Source organism: Anomaloglossus baeobatrachus, chromosome 5 (genome assembly GCF_048569485.1).
Source record: "Anomaloglossus baeobatrachus isolate aAnoBae1 chromosome 5, aAnoBae1.hap1, whole genome shotgun sequence".
Taxonomy (NCBI): Eukaryota; Metazoa; Chordata; class Amphibia; order Anura; family Aromobatidae; genus Anomaloglossus; species Anomaloglossus baeobatrachus.
Genome location: NC_134357.1, coordinates 237,784,426 through 237,801,377, shown reverse-complemented (window position 1 = coordinate 237,801,377; position 16,952 = coordinate 237,784,426). Strand labels below are relative to the sequence as shown.

The window sequence follows — 16,952 nt, the reverse complement described above, 5'->3', positions numbered from 1 at the left end:
GCTGTAGCAACCAATGTCTCACTTTTAGGCTATGTGGCCATGATCCAGCGACACGGCGTCTAGTACACAGTGTCAGCCTCCTGCAGAGATGTGAGTGTTATCCACGGGAGAACGCAGCTGCCCATGCCCACGATTTGGGTTCAGGCCGCTGTGGAGCTCTATGCTACCTGCAGAGAACACTCATCTCCGCAGCATAAATTGACATGCTGAGGCTCGGGAAGCTGCGCCACAGGTCAGTTTATGTGGCGGAGAAAAGAAGCACATTGGGCAAGCACATTGGGCATGGGATTTCTAAAAATCCTTCCACTGTGCTTCTACTGCACAATGCAGCGTTATGGACGCAGGGAAAACACTCTGCGCCCAAAACGCTGCAAATCCTGATTGTGGGCGCACAGCCTAAAATGCTACAATGGATGAATGGATAGATGTCAAACATATATAACGTCCCACCCCCTGCATATTCTAAGCTGGCGCCCTTTAGTGCCTTTCATGTGGCACTAAAGGGTGCCTAGCCTTGTATTTAGCCCCCCAAAAAAATAATAATTAAAATAAACGACGTGGGGTCCCCCCCATTTTTGATAGCCAGCTAGGGTAAAGCAGACAACTGTAGCCTGCAAACCACAGCTGACAGCTTCACCTTGTCTGGTGATCAATTTGGAGGGCTCCCCAGGCGGTTTTTTTTTAAAAAAAAACAAAACGTGGGGTCCCCCCCAAATTAGATCACCAGCCAAGGTGAAGCGGACAGCTGGGGTCTGGTATTCTCAGGGTGGGAAGAGCCATGGTTATTGGACTCTTCCCAGCCTAAAAATAGCAGGCTGCAGCCGCCCCAGAAGTGGCGCATCCATTAGATGCGCCAATCCTGGCGCTTCGCCCCAGCTCATCCCGCGCCCTGGTGCGGTGGCAAACGGGGTAATATACGGGGTTGATACCAGCTGTAATGTCACCTGGCATCAAGCCCTGGGGTTAGTGATGTCACGGCATCTAAACAGATACCCAACATCACTAACCCAGTAAGTAATAGACAAAAAAAAAGACAAAAAAAAAATTTATTTGAAAAAACACTCCCCGAAACATTCCTCTTTCCCCAATTTATTGAAAATAAAGAAATTCCGGTCGCTGTAATCCATTTTGGAGGTCCCACGCCGGCTCTGGATCTTCTAGAATATGGGGGGCACGTTCAGGGAACGTATCCCCCATTTTCTGGAAGAGCAAGCTCTCCATGAGCAGTGTGGGTGCAGTAATCTGAGAATACTGCACTCACACTGCCCCGGTCCAACTTAGGGCAGAGTGACCTGCAGTAACCTCATTCCAGAATATGAGGGGCACGCTCACAGAACGTACCCTCCATTTTCTGGAACAGCAGTCTCTCCATGTGAGGACCACACTCCTCACATGGAGAGACTGCTGATTACTGCACTCACTCTCCCCCGGTCCACAGTGGAGCAGCCTGTGCATCAGCGACGTCAGCGTCCCTGCAAGACTGACGTCGCTGATGCACAGGCTGCTCCACTGTGGACCGGGGGAGGAATCCAGCTGACAGCCGCTGTCTGCGCATGCGCCGCCAGCATTCAAGAAGGAGGCGGCGTGATCGCAGGACGGATCACCAGACAGGTAACGTATGACCGGGGGCTGGGGGGCTGGGGGGGGTGATGGGGGGTGACCTAGTGGGACCTGGGGGGACCTGGGGACACCTTTCTGCCGCATGTGACGTGTCACATGCGGCAGAAAGAGCAGAATGAATGCGGGGGAGGGGGGGTGGCTCTGGAGACCCGGAGGGGGCTCCGGTGACCAGAGGGCTCCGGTGGACTGGAGGAGGGGTCAGGGGGAGGACATTTCCCTCCGATCTGAAATGTTTGATCATTTCAGATCAGAGGGAAATGAATGCAGAGCCGGCGGCGGCAGTTTTCAGCGCGCGTCGGCGCCATCTTGCACGCTCCGGAGGGGGGCTCTGAAGAACTGGAGGGGGCTCCAGGGACCAAAGAGCTCCGGTGTACCGGAGGAGGGGTCAGGAGGGGGACATTTCCCTCCGATCTGAAATGTTTGATCATTTCAGATCGGAGGGAAATGAATGCAGAGGCGGCGTCGGCGGGGGTTTTCAGCGCGCGTCGGCGCCATCTTGGATTTTCCGGAGGGGGGGGGGGTTGGATGGATTTCTCCGGTACCGGGGGCTTTGGGGGCACTAAGGGCTCACATTTATTTCTCATCTGACATGTTTGATCACGTCAGATGAGAAATAAATAAATTTTACCAGCCATTTATTTTTTTTTTATGTTGTCGCCGGTATACGGTGTATACCGGCGATCGCATTAACGGGGTGCATAAAAAACACCCCGATTCATAATCTGGGGGGTCTCAGCTTCCCCCGGTAGCTGAAACCCCCGAGATTTTTCGTCACTGGGGGGCGCTACAGGGTTTTTCCGGCCTGACGTCTCAAGACGTCGGAACAGAATAAGTACCCTGTTTTTCCGACGTCTTGAGACGTTAGGCCGTCGCTATGGGGTTAAAGGAATCCTATCAAGTCCCCTGATCTTCCCCAACCACTAGGTTTTCATTTTTTGTGAGAATTTTCTCCATCTTTTATTTATCTGACACAAAACATGACATATTTTCTAGAATCCCTCACCTCTCTGGTCAGCAGGTAGATTAGCCGTAGGGTGAGATTCAATATCCTCTCAGTCATCTGTTCACTGTTCATTTCCGTCCTTAGTAGGGAAATCAGGAAAATAATTGTTTTGGTTTTTTTTAAAGAACCTAGAGGAAAAAAGGAGAAAAACTGAAATAATACCAAGACTTTCATCCTATGTGAATAACACAATACTACCCATTGAAATTTATATCAGAAAATGCATATCAGGCAATAAATATAAAGCAAGCTGCAGCCTATAAATTCCCTACACTAGAATGCAGAAATAACCACATGAAGGCAAATTTCACAAGCACGCAATATATTCACAAGTTACCGCCTAATGACCCAAACTTGAAGAGTAATCATTGTTTTAACTTTTTTTTCCATAAATCAATGATGCACTTGAAAATAAAAAAATTCTGTAACATAAGTTATCAACGAAGTCTGCTTCTTCTGGACTGATTAATCAATCTCAATTCACAAGTAAAATCAGTCTTGAGTGAATACACTGTGTACAGAATTATTAGGCAAGTTGTATTTTAAAGGATTTATTTTATTATTGATCAACAACTATGTTCTCAATCAACCCAAAAGACTCATAAATATCAAAGCTTAATATTTTTGGAGTGGTTTTTTTTTAGATTTGGCTATCTTAGGAGGATATCTCTTTGTGCAGGTAACTATTACTGTGCAGAATTATTAGGCAACTTAATAAAGAAGGGAATTTTGTTACTTACCGTAAATTCCTTTTCTTCTAGCTCCAATTGGGAGACCCAGACGATTGGGTGTATAGCTACTGCCTCCGGAGGCCACACAAAGCATTACACTAAAAAGTGTAAGGCCCCTCCCCTTCTGGCTATACACCCCCCGTGGGATCACGGGCTGCTCAGTTTTAGTGCTAAAGCAAGAAGGAGGAAAGCCAATAACTGGTTTAAACAAATTCAATCCGAAGTAACATCGGAGAACTGAAACCGTTCAACATGAACAACATGTGTACCCGAAAAAAACAAAAATCCCGAAGGAAACAGGGCGGGTGCTGGGTCTCCCAATTGGAGCTAGAAGAAAAGGAATTTACGGTAAGTAACAAAATTCCCTTCTTCTTCGGCGCTCCATTGGGAGACCCAGACGATTGGGACGTCCAAAAGCAGTCCCTGGGTGGGTAAATTAATACCTCAAGTTAGAGCTGCAAAACAGCCCTCCCCTACGAGGAGGCAACCGCCGCCTGCAGGACTCTTCTACCTAGGCTGGCGTCCGCCGAAGCGTAGGTATGCACCTGATAATGTTTGGTGAAAGTATGCAGACTCGACCAGGTAGCTGCCTGGCACACCTGTTGAGCCGTAGCCTGGTGTCGTAATGCCCAGGACACACCCACGGCTCTGGTAGAATGGGCCTTCAGCCCTGATGGAACCGGAAGCCCAGCAGAACGGTAGGCTTCAAGAATTGGTTCCTTGATCCATCGAGCCAGGGTGGATTTGGAAGCCTGCGATCCTTTGCGCTTACCAGCGACAAGGACAAAGAGTGCATCCGAGCGGCGCAGGGGCGCCGTGCGGGAAATGTAGATTCTGAGTGCTCTCACGAGATCCAACAAATGCAAATCCTTTTCATACCGATGAACTGGATGAGGACAAAAGGAAGGTAAGGAGATATCCTGATTGAGATGAAAAGAGGATACCACCTTAGGGAGAAACTCCTGAATCGGGCGCAGCACTACCTTGTCCTGGTGAAAAACCAGGAAGGGAGCTTTGGATGACAGCGCTGCCAGCTCGGATACCCTCCGAAGAGACGTGACCGCTACCAGAAAGGCCACTTTCTGTGAGAGTCGAGAAAGTGAAACATCCCTCAGAGGCTCGAAGGGCGGCTTCTGGAGAGCAACTAGTACCCTGTTCAGATCCCATGGATCTAACGGCCGTTTGTACGGAGGGACGATGTGACAAACCCCCTGCAGGAACGTGCGTACCTGAGGAAGTCGTGCTAGCCGCTTTTGAAAAAATACCGATAGCGCTGAGACTTGCCCTTTAAGGGAGCCGAGCGATAAGCCTTTTTCCAAACCAGATTGCAGGAAGGAAAGAAAAGTAGGCAATGCAAATGGCCAGGGGGACACTCCCTGTGCCGAGCACCAGGATAAGAAAATCTTCCACGTTCTGTGGTAGATCTTAGCAGACGTGGGCTTCCTAGCCTGTCTCATGGTGGCCACGACCCCTTGAGATAATCCTGAAGATGCTAGTATCCAGGACTCAATGGCCACACAGTCAGGTTCAGGGCCATAGAATTCAGATGGAAAAACGGCCCTTGTGACAGTAAGTCTGGCCGGTCTGGTAGCGCCCACGGTTGGCCGACCGTGAGATGCCACAGATCCGGATACCACGACCTCCTCGGCCAGTCTGGGGCGACGAGCAGGACGCGGCGGCAATCGGACCTGATCTTGCGTAGCACTCTGGGCAAGAGTGCCAGAGGGGGAAACACATAGGGCAGCTGGAACTGCGACCAATCTTGCACTAAGGCGTCTGCCGCCAGAGCTCTGTGATCGCGAGACCGTGCCATGAAAGTTGGGACCTTGTTGTTGTGCCGGGACGCCATTAGGTCGACGTCCGGCCTTCCCCAGCGGCGACATATTTCCTGAAACACGTCCGGGTGAAGGGACCATTCCCCTGCGTCCATACCCTGGCGACTGAGGAAGTCCGCTTCCCAGTTTTCTACGCCGGGGATGTGAACTGCGGATATGGTGGAGGCCGTGGCTTCCACCCCCATCAGAATCCGCCGGACTTCCTGGAAGGCTTGCCGACTGCGTGTCCCGCCTTGGTGGTTGATGTATGCCACCGCTGTGGAGTTGTCCGACTGAATTCGGATCTGCTTTCCTTCCAGCCACTGCTGGAAGGCTTGTAGGGCAAGATACACTGCCCTGATTTCCAGAACATTGATCTGAAGGGTGGACTCCTGCTGAGTCCACGTACCCTGAGCCCTGTGGTGGAGAAAAACTGCTCCCCACCCTGACAGACTCGCGTCTGTCGTGACCACCGCCCAGGATGGGGGTAGGAAGGACCTTCCTTGTGATAATGAGGTGGGAAGAAGCCACCATTGAAGAGAGTCCTTGGCCGTCTGGGAAAGGGAGACTTTCCTGTCTAAGGACGTCGACTTCCCGTCCCATTGGCGGAGAATGTCCCATTGAAGTGGGCGCAGATGAAACTGCGCAAACGGGACTGCCTCCATTGCTGCCACCATCTTCCCCAGGAAGTGCATGAGGCGTCTTAAGGGGTGCGACTGGCCTTGAAGGAGAGAGTGCACCCCTGTCTGTAGTGAACGCTGCTTGTCCATCGGAAGCTTCACTATCGCTGAGAGAGTATGAAACTCCATGCCAAGATATGTTAGTGATTGGGTCGGTGACAGATTTGACTTTGAAAAGTTGATGATCCACCCGAAAGTCTGGAGAGTCTCCAGCGCAACGTTCAGGCTGTGTTGGCATGCCTCTTGAGAGGGTGCCTTGACAAGTAGATCGTCCAAGTAAGGGATCACTCCCTGAGAGTGCAAGACTGCTACCACTGCTGCCATGACCTTGGTGAAAACCCGTGGGGCTGTCGCCAGACCAAATGGCAGGGCTACGAACTGAAGGTGTTCGTCTCCTATAACGAAGCGTAGAAAACGCTGGTGCTCTGGAGCAATCGGCACGTGGAGATAAGCATCCTTGATGTCTATTGATGCTAGGAAATCTCCTTGAGACATTGAGGCAATGACGGAGCGGAGAGATTCCATCCGGAACCGCCTGGTTTTCACGTGCTTGTTGAGCAGTTTTAGGTCCAGAACAGGACGGAAAGAGCCGTCCTTTTTTGGCACCACAAACAGATTGGAGTAAAAACCTTGACCTCGTTCCTGAAGAGGAACAGGGATCACCACTCCTTCTGCCCTTAGAGAGCACACCGCCTGCAGAAGAGCATCGGCTCGGTCGGGATGTGGGGAAGTTCTGAAGAACCGAGGCGGAGGAAGAGAACTGAACTCTATCCGGTACCCGTGAGACAAAATGTCTGTTACCCACCGGTCTTTGACCTGTGGCAGCCAAATGCCGCAAAAGCGGGAGAGCCTGCCACCGACCGAGGATGCGGAGAGAGGAGGCCGAAAGTCATGAGGCAGCCGGCTTGGAAGCGGTTCCTCCGGCTGCTTTCTTTGGGCGTGAGTGAGTCCGCCAGGAATCTGAGCTCCTCTGCTCCTTCTGAGTCCTTTTGGACGAGGAGAATTGGGCCCTGCCCGAACCTCGAAAGGACCGAAACCTCGACTGTCCCCTCCACTGTTGAGGTTTGCTTGATCTGGGCTGGGGTAAGGAAGAGTCCTTACCCTTGGACTGTTTAATGATTTCAGCCAATTGCTCCCCAAACAGTCTGTCTTGAGATAATGGCAAACTGGTTAAGCATTTTTTGGAAGCAGAATCTGCTTTCCATTCCTTTAACCATAAGGCTCTGCGTAAAACCACAGAGTTGGCGGACGCCATTGACGTACGGCTGGTAGAGTCCAAGACCGCATTGATAGCGTAAGTCGCAAACGCAGACATTTGCGAGGTCAAGGACGCCACTTGCGGCACTGATGGACGTATGACAGAGTCCACCTGCGCCAGACCAGCTGAAATAGCTTGGAGTGCCCACACGGCTGCGAATGCTGGAGCAAACGACGCGCCGATAGCTTCATAGACAGATTTCAACCAAAGGTCCATCTGTCTGTCATTGGCATCTTTAAGTGAAGCCCCATCTTCCACTGCAACTATGGATCTAGCCGCAAGCCTGGAGATTGGGGGGTCCACCTTTGGACACTGGGTCCAGCGTTTGACCACGTCAGGGGGAAAGGGATAACGTGTATCCTTAAGACGTTTGGAGAAACGCTTATCTGGATAAGCATGGTGTTTCTGGACTGCTTCTCTGAAGTCAGCGTGGTCCAGAAAAGTACTCAATTTACGTTTGGGATACCTGAAATGGAATTTCTCCTGCTGTGCTGCTGCCTCCTCCGCTGGAGGAGAAATATCCAGCAGTCTATTGATGGCCGCTATAAGATCATTCACCATGGCGTCACCATCAGGGGTATCCAGGTTGAGAGCAGTCTCAGGATTAGACTCCTGATCACCTAGCTCTGTCTCATCATACAGAGAATCCTCTCGCTGAGACCCTGACCAGCGTGATGACGCCGAGGGTCTCTCCCAGCGAGCTCGCTTAGGCTGCCTGGGACTGTCGTCCGAGTCAGAGCCTTCAGCCTGTGATGCCTGGGACCCCCTTGGAGCACGGATTAGTTCCAACTGAGGGGGACCGGGGAACATTGAATCAGCAGTGCCCATAGTCTGAGTGACCGGCCTGGACTGCAAAGTTTCTAGAATTTTTGTCATAGTCACAGACATCTTATCAGCAAAAAATGCAAACTCTGTCCCCGTCACCGGGGCAGGTTTCACAGGCGTCTCTGCCTGGGCCACTACTAGCATAGACTCCGGCTGACGAAGTGGCACAGGGACCGAACATTGCACACAATGGGGGTCAGTGGAACCTGCCGGTAGATCAGCCCCACATGCGGTACAGGCAGCATATAAAGCCTGTGCCTTGGCACCCTTGCTTTTTGCGGATGACATGCTGTTGTCTCCTCAGAGCAATATAGGGGTATAAGCCAAGAAGCGACCGTACAGTGCAATATATAGGTACAGACAAATGTACACAAAACAACACTGTGGCACTAGTGGGGTCAGCACCTAGGTGCTGCTTACCGCCCGCTTAACAGCGGGTGTGTGGTCGCCAGAATCCCCTGTCTGGGTGTCTGACCTCCTTCGCACAAAGCTTGAAAACTGAGCAGCCCGTGATCCCACGGGGGGTGTATAGCCAGAAGGGGAGGGGCCTTACACTTTTTAGTGTAATGCTTTGTGTGGCCTCCGGAGGCAGTAGCTATACACCCAATCGTCTGGGTCTCCCAATGGAGCGCCGAAGAAAACCAAATATATTCCCATCTCACTTGTTTATTTTCACCAGGTAAACCAATATAACTGCACAAAATTTAGAAATAAACATTTCTGACATGCAAAAACAAAACCCAAAAAAATGAGTGACCAATATAGCCACCTTTCTTTATGATGACACTCAACAGCCGACCATCCATAGATTCTGTCATTGCTTGATCTGTTTACGATCAATATTGCGTGGAGCAGCCACCACAGCCGCCCAGACACTGTTCCCAGAGGTATACTGTTTTCCCTCCCTGTAGATCTTACATTTTATAAGGGGCCACAGGTTCTCCATGGGGTTCAGATCAGGTGAACAAGGGGGCCATGTCATTATTTTTTCATCTTTTAGACCTTTACTGGCCAGTCACGCTTTGGAGTAGTTGGATGCATGTTATGGAGCATTGTCCTGCATGAAAATCATGTTGTACTTGAACGATACCGACTTCTTCCTGTACCACTGTTTGACGAATTTGTCTTCCAGAAACTGGCAGCACATCTGGGAGTTGAACTTTACTCCATCCTCAACCCGAAAAGGTCCCACCAGTTCATCTTTGAAAATACCAGCCCATACCAGTACCCCACCTCCACCTTGCTGGCATCTGAGTCGGAGTGGAGCTCTCTGCCCTTTACTGATCCAGCCTCTGGCCCATCCATCTGGCCCATCAAGAGTCACTCTCATTTCATCAGTCCAAAAAACCTTTGAAAAATCAGTCTTAAGATATTTCTTGGTCCAGTCTTGACGTTTTATCTTATGTTTCTTGTTCAAAGTTGATCGTTTTTCAGCCTTCCTTACCTTGGCCATGTCTCTGAGTATGGCACACCTTGTGCTTTTTGATACTCCAGTAACGTTGCAGCTCTGAAATATGGCCAAACTGGTGGCAAATGGCATCTTGGCAGCTTCACGCTTGATTTTCCTCAATCCATGGGCAGTTATTTTGCGCCTTTTTTTGCCCAACACACTTCTTGCGACCCTGTTGGCTATTTGCCATGAAACGCTTGAGTGTTCGGTGATCACTCTTCAAAGGTTTGGCAATTTCAAGACTGCTGCATCCCTCTGCAAGACATCTCACAATTTTGGACTTTTCAGAGCCCGTCAAATCTCTCTTCTGACCCATTTTGCCAAAGGAAAGGAAGTTGCCTAATAATTAAGCACCCCTTATATAGGGTGTGATGTCATTACACCACACCCCTCTGCATTAGAGATACACATCACCTGATTTACTTAATTGGTAGTTGGCTCTCAAGCCTATACAGCTTGGAGTAGGACAACATGTATAAAAAGTATCATGTGATCAAAATACTCATTTAACAATAATTCAGCACACAGTGTAGATAGGTGACAGGAGATGACGGTTGGTGCTCATAAAGGTTTATGGAGAACTGTAACTGAATTTTGAGGTAAACTTGCAGCAGAATGTCTGTATTCACCTCTAGGTCTTCCTAAGAGCACCAACTGTCATAAGCTACCACATCAATGGGAAATCTGTCTTGACTGAATACAGACTTTATGCATGAAATGAGAGGGAAACATCAATGCAAGATAAGAAAGAAGTGGATTTCTTTGATAAGATATATTGCAAAGATTCTTATTTACGTGTGTACTATTGATTTATGAAATAAAACGTAAACGATGTTTACTCTTTTGTGTCATAAATCAGTATTAGGGCTCGTTCGCACCACCGTAAAAATCAGACTTGTGCTATCCGATTCTTTATAGAGAGCACATTGACCAATGTTTTTCAATGAGGCAGGGCTGTTGGCCCACTTGCCACTGTATGGCAGCCGATTTTTCCGGATACATTGCAATTCTGTAACGTAGGAAACTGTTAATGGTCCGTAAATTATTAATATCTGCTACGGTAAAAAAAAATATTGTTTGCTTCGAGTGACAGGAGCTCATAAGCACACATATTGAGGCTGTTGGAGAAGGGCTGTGACCAGGGCTGTGGAGCTGGTAAGCCAAACCTCCGACTCCTCATCTTCCCAGATTCCGACTCGCTCATACATGGCTCATGTTTAAGTGATAAATTTACTGTAGCACAATGGTAACATCAGGCTTTCCATCACCATTATGATACAACATAAAATCTACAGTATTTATTGGATACAAATTTAGAACATAAAAATATTTAATAAATTGTAAATATGCAATACACTGTGCAGTAAGTGGAAAAAAAAAGTTTTCAACAAAAACGTATGTGCCGTCTATGAATTTGTTGTAAGAAATAGAATTGCCTCCATCAGATCCTCCTTCATAGATGACCTCAAATCTGACCTAATCATTTTAAGGCTGGAGAAAATACTCTCTACAGTAACTCGGGTTGGTGTCAAAGCCGTAACCACATGGGCAACATCTGCAATTATCTCAGGGTATAAAAGGAATTGCCTCATGCACAGTCAGTTTTGATGAACGGTTCAACTCTTCTACTTTGAGAGCAAGTGATTATTTAGCTGATCTCTGGTCAATCTGTTTTCTATTAGAGTGCAATATTTTTCCCTGCGGCAACGCTTTGCCTGCTCAATGGCATCCAAATACTTTTCAAAATTAAATTTGTCATCTGATGAGGCTGTAGATACAGCAGCAGTAGCACTGTCAGGATCCACATGCTCTCTCGGCCATTTTGTAGCCGCTTATCCTAACTGCTACCTCTGTCAGAGCGTCTTTTCCTTTAGTAAACTATTGATCATACAGCAATATATGATGACTTGGGTCCACATACAAAGCTATTAATTTTCTAATAGCAGTCTCTCTCCGTTTCTTTGAAACAGCAATGCCATCTTGCGAATAAACCTCTTTGGGACAGGTAAAACAGTAAGTTCTTCCACTCCTTTAAGAACATGTCAAGCATTAAATTCTCAGCTTGTAATTTTTTAGTTACTGTAAATGGGTGATGAAGCAATTCCTTCAATTCAGTCATCTGTGTCCATTGCAGTTCATGTAGTGTTGCCTGAGAGTTCGCCATGTCTACAAGAAAGGGTTTTAGCTCAAGCAATCACTCATTCATTAAACGAGTGCTGCCCCACTGAGTAGCTTGATCGGCAATTGCCCCTTTTCCAGCATGTCTCTAAGATGGAATCAATTTTAGGGGTTCTGGCAGCAATAACCAATTTCCTCACTTTGCCAATCAGATTTCCAGCATGTCACTCTTGTAGACTATCTCTTATTGCCAGCTGCAGCGTGTGCACAACACAGCGCATGTGATAAATAGGAGAAAGCTGTGAATCAGCTTCAACAAGATCATCTAAAGTGGGCTTTACATGCTGCGACATCGCTAGCAATGTCACGAGCGATAGCACCCGCCTATGTCGGTGGCGTATCACGGGGTGATCGTTGCCGTAGCGAACAATATCGCTACGGCAGCATCACACGCAATTACCTGTTCACCGACGTCGCTGTGGCTGCCAAACACGCTCTCCTTTAAGGGGGAGGTTTGTTCGGCGTCACAGCGGCGTCACTAAGCGGCCGCCCAATAGAAGCGGAGGGGTGGAGATGAGCGGGCGGAATATCCCGCCCACCTCCTTCCTTCCTCATTGGTGGCGGCCGCAGGTACGGTGATGTTCCTGCGGTGTCACACATAGCGATGTGTGCTGCTGCAGGAACGACAAACAACCTGCGTTCCAAACGAGGAACGATTTTTTAAAAATGATGTGTACACGACGAACGATTTCACACCTTTTTGTGATCGTTACTGATTGCAAAAAGGTGTCACACACAATGATATCGCTAACGAGGCCGAATGTGCGTCACCAACACTGTGACCCCGACGATATCTCGTTAGCGATATCGTTGTGTGTAAATGGGCCTTTATTCTAAAGTATCATTTTGCTGTTCTTCTGTAGTAATGTCTGTTTGTTCCTCAGTTACAGGAGCAGGACTGTGGCTCCATCTCACACATACTGAATTTGATGTTTTCTTCTAGCTGCCGTTCACCTTCATTACTCTCATTCATCAGTTTGATTGTACTTATCATGTTTGAAGAATTGTCTGTTACAAAGCAAGAACCTTCTTTTTTGAGTTCATAATCTTGCAGAACGTTTTCCACTTCACTCTAGAGTTTCTAGCAGTTCTGAGATGATTGCAAGCATTCTTTGGGTCTCTGATTTTACCCTTCTCTGTAGAAGAGGAGCGTCACTACTTATATCATGAAGCTGAAGTGCAGCACAGACTCATCTCAGCTAAAAGCCTAGATTCTTTGATCAGGAATAGAACAGACATTTATAGGACATTTCATAACTTTCAAAGAAAAAAATATTCATCACATTCTGCATTGAACCGCTGTACTCAAATTATTATATATTTTAGGAGTCGCTTCATTTTATACAAACTCCACCAAAATGGACACCGACTCTGACCCCACAACTCTGACTCCACTTCCCTGTCTGTGACAGGAGAAGAAATACCGTAAGTCTTTCTGTAGACTGACTGAGCACAAATCCGTGATTCATTGTTGTCTTTGAGTGTTCTCTTGTCTAGTTTTGTGCCTTTTTGGTTTGTACCCATTTTGTTATTCTATTTGCACCTTTAAGTCTTTTATATGTGCTTGCCTTTTTATTTTTGCTCTCCACTTTGTGGGCAGAGTCTAGTAATTCCAGATATTTTCGTCTGATTCATTAATTGGCAGTTTTTTTAAAAAGTCGCAAAATTTGGTGCAACTCTGTGCTACCCACTCACTGATGTATGTTTGAGTATGCCAGTATTTCAATACAAATTTTTGTGACTTTTGGCGCCATTTTTAACTTTACGCCCAATTGATGAATGGTGTGCTCCATTTTGATGAATTTGAGACTAAAACTGCAACTAATGATATATAGGTTATTATAGCGCACATTGGGTTGTGCACCAAAGTAACCCACATACACTCACTCTTTCATCTCCAACCTGTCAACCACTACTCAGGTTCTCCTCCCTCACATTACCCACACCTCTATTCAATATTGTCATACACTCATATCCCTCCCCCTCTAATTGGTACATCATCATCCTCATTAGCACATTGTTTATGCACTCCATTTCATGTATTTTTCATCTTTTTTTCTGTTGTTTTTACCTTGTTTATCTATTAATTTAATTTTGCTTATTTTCCAAGTCACGCACACACCCATTAGTACTGTCCCTTAAGGCCGCTTTATACGCTGCGATCTCGCTAGTGTGCGTACCCGCCCCCATCGTTTGTGCCTCACGGGCAAATCGCTGCCTGTGGCGCACAAAATTGCGCGGACCCGTCACACTACTTACCTGCCTAGCGACGTCGCTGTGACCGGCAAACCGCCTACTTTCTAAGGGGGCGGTTAGTTCGGCGTCACAGCAACGTCACTAAGCGGCCGTCCAATAGAAGCGGAGGGGCGTAGATGAGCGGGACGAACATCCTGCCCACCTCCTTCCTTCCTCATTGCGGGTGGCTGCAGGTAAGGAGAGGTTCATCGTTCCTGCGGTGTCACACGGAGCGATGTGAGCTGCCTCAGGAACGACGAACTACATTGTACCTGCAGCAGCAACGATAATCGAGAAGAGGGGGCCATGTCACCGATGAGCGATTTTCAACGTTTTTGCGACGATTCAAAATTGCTCATAGGTGTCACACACAACATCGCTAACACGGCCGGATGTGCGTCACAAAATCCGTGACCCAAATGACATCGCTTTAGCAATGTCATAGCGTGTAAAGCGGCCTTTAGTCTCAATATTTTATTTTCATTCCGTCTATGATTCAGGCTGCCTTCTAAATTCATTATAAATTAGGCTGGTTTATACTTTAGTGTCCAATGTACCCATATCCTTATACATACCCTAACTTTCACATACACCAGTTCTATTATAACGATGGGTGGTTCGCGTTCCATACCTAGGTGACCATTTCTGCTATACTGTAGAGTAGAAACCAAATGAGCACTATGTGGCTGCACATGCGCAGGGCGGCTTATGTTCCCCACCCCTCTCAGTTCTGGCAAATTGCAATATGGTTGCGTTGCAACCCAGTAAACGCTAGACTTTACATACGCAGCGTTCTTCTATTTCGGTGTTTATTATATTACCCCACCAAACAATGTATAATACGGCGATCTTTCTTATTTTTCCCTGCCCATCAAGCATGTGGTATTTCTATGGCTTGATGGGTATGTGTGAATTCATTACAACATCATTTTACGCAACCCTTTGAGTCTGGCCATTCTGAATGACAGATATACACCCTAAGGCCCTGTGCCCACGGGAGCTTGCTTCTGCGGATTTTGCCGCGGAAAACCTGTGGCTTTATCTGGCTTTTCCAGATAAATCCGCAGATTTTAGCATGGACAGACACTCCCCATGTTATCCTGTGGGAAATGTGGAGTGTCTGTGTCCACGTTGTGGAATATGCGACTGCGGAATATGTTGCGGATGTCCCGCAGCCGCACATAACTGCATGTCAATTATTCCTGCGGATTTACCTGCGGATGGTCGCATACTTACCTGCCTTGATAGCAGGCACCCGGTCACTTTCCCTCGGTGCACAGGAGGCTGGAGCGCGGTGGATCCATGAGCAGGAAGGAGGAGGTGGGCGGGGCCTGCACGAGCTCCGGTCATGTGACAGCCAGAGCTAGTTCAGGCCCGCCCACCTTCTCCTGCACAGTGTAGAGACGCTGACAGACGCCGGAGAGAAGTGCTGCGTGATGGAGGTAAGTATGAACTCCCCTGATCACTGCAGCACTTGTTCTGCATTGAGGATGCAGTGCCCAAGCCATGGTACTGTATCCTCAATGCAGAATGCCCGCACAGGACATTCCGCAAATGAACCGCAGCATTGAAACAAAGTTGTGCTGCGGTTTTCTGGGAGCTCCTGCGGAATGTCCTGCGGATATAACCGCAGGACACTTTCCCCCGTGGGCACATAGCCTTCAGCGGGCTTTACACACTGCGATATCGGTCCCGATATCGCTAGTGTGGGTACCCGCCCCCATCTGTTGTGCGACATGGGCAAATCGCTGGCCGTGCCGCACAACATCGCCCAGACCCGTCACACATACTTACCTGCCCGGCGACGTCGCTGTGACCGGCGAACCGCCTCCTTTCTAAGGGGGCGGTCTGTGCGGCGTCACAGCGACATCACTGAGCGGCTGCCCAATAGAAGCGGAGGGGCAGAGATGAGCGGGACGTAATATCCCGCCCACCTCCTTCCTTCCGCATTTTGGCCGGGAGGCAGGTAAGGAGAGCTTCCTCGTTCCTGTGGTGTCACACGGAGCGATGTGTGCTGCCGTAGGAACGAGGAACAACCTAGTTACTGCTGCAGTAACGATTTTTGAGAATGGACCCCCATGTCGCCGATGAGCGATTTTGCACGTTTTTGCAACGATGCAAAATCGCTCATAGGTGCCACACGCAACGGCATCGCTAATGCGGCCGGATGTGCGTCACAAATTCCGTGACCCCAACGAGTTCGCATTAGCGATGTCGTAGCGTGTAAAGTCCCCTTAAGTCTCCTCCAATCAGCCATGCCTTGTCTTTATATGAATCCTAGTGTTCCCTCCCTTCCCAACACACACCTACTGAGGAAGTGCAAATGAAACGTGCATTGGGATGGTGGGGACCTTCATCTCTTATCTTCCATTACCTGAGTAAGAGTCATGCAGTGGCTACCGGGTTCTGCCAGGTATAAGGGAACTCCCAGAAAGTGCTGCTAAAGACAAGGTACACCAGGAAAACGATACAATGGAGAGCCCTGGCGCTAGGGAGAAAAGAGCAGGGTCACCTCCTGATAATCACCTGACATTGATCCCTGCACTTCCTAACGTCCCTATACGCTCCATCATGTGCCTAGGCCCTGCTGACCCTAAACTCACCCTGGCAGGTGAGAGCCAGCGAGACGCAAGTCTTGCTACTACAATACGACAACACCAGATAGGTAAGACAAATAGGTGGGGAAAAACACAACAAGAACTCCAAGGTGTCTTCAACAGGAGCTTTGCAGCTGCAACTGTGACAGCACCACAGCTCAGCATGGACAAGCTCCTTCCACATGGACAGCTTTAGTTTGAGCTATGGCCAACATGGAGTGGAGTGAGGATATTTATATACTTGTAGCAAAAGGGAGTGGCTGCAGCTGAGGTTATTACTATCTGATATAATGGAATTAAATATGCTCCATCTCGGGGTAAGCGGGCACTAACGCAGATCTGTGATCCACAATGCGCTGTGATTTTCTGATCCAAGATCGCCCCGAGATCACAACAGGCCGTGCCACACTTGTGATAGTAAGTACCTGGGCTGGACATTATTTAACTGTACATTGCCTTGGCTATAGGGCCACTATTTGTCCTTATTCCTACAGTCATCACCAAAAGTACTGGCACTCTTGAAATTGTTCCAGGAAATTAATTATTTCTCCCAGAAAATTA

General features: G+C 48.3%; 1 protein-coding gene across 1 annotated transcript in view; it reads right to left on the bottom strand.

Moving 5' to 3' along the window:
- The window catches only part of LOC142312713 (uncharacterized), a 103,675-nt gene that overhangs the window by 26,902 nt on the left and 59,821 nt on the right, over window positions 1-16,952 (bottom strand). The window contains exon 9 of the mRNA XM_075351701.1: window positions 2,624-2,746. Within this exon, the coding sequence (XP_075207816.1) occupies window positions 2,624-2,746 (123 nt within the window). The remainder of the gene's footprint in view (window positions 1-2,623; window positions 2,747-16,952) is intronic.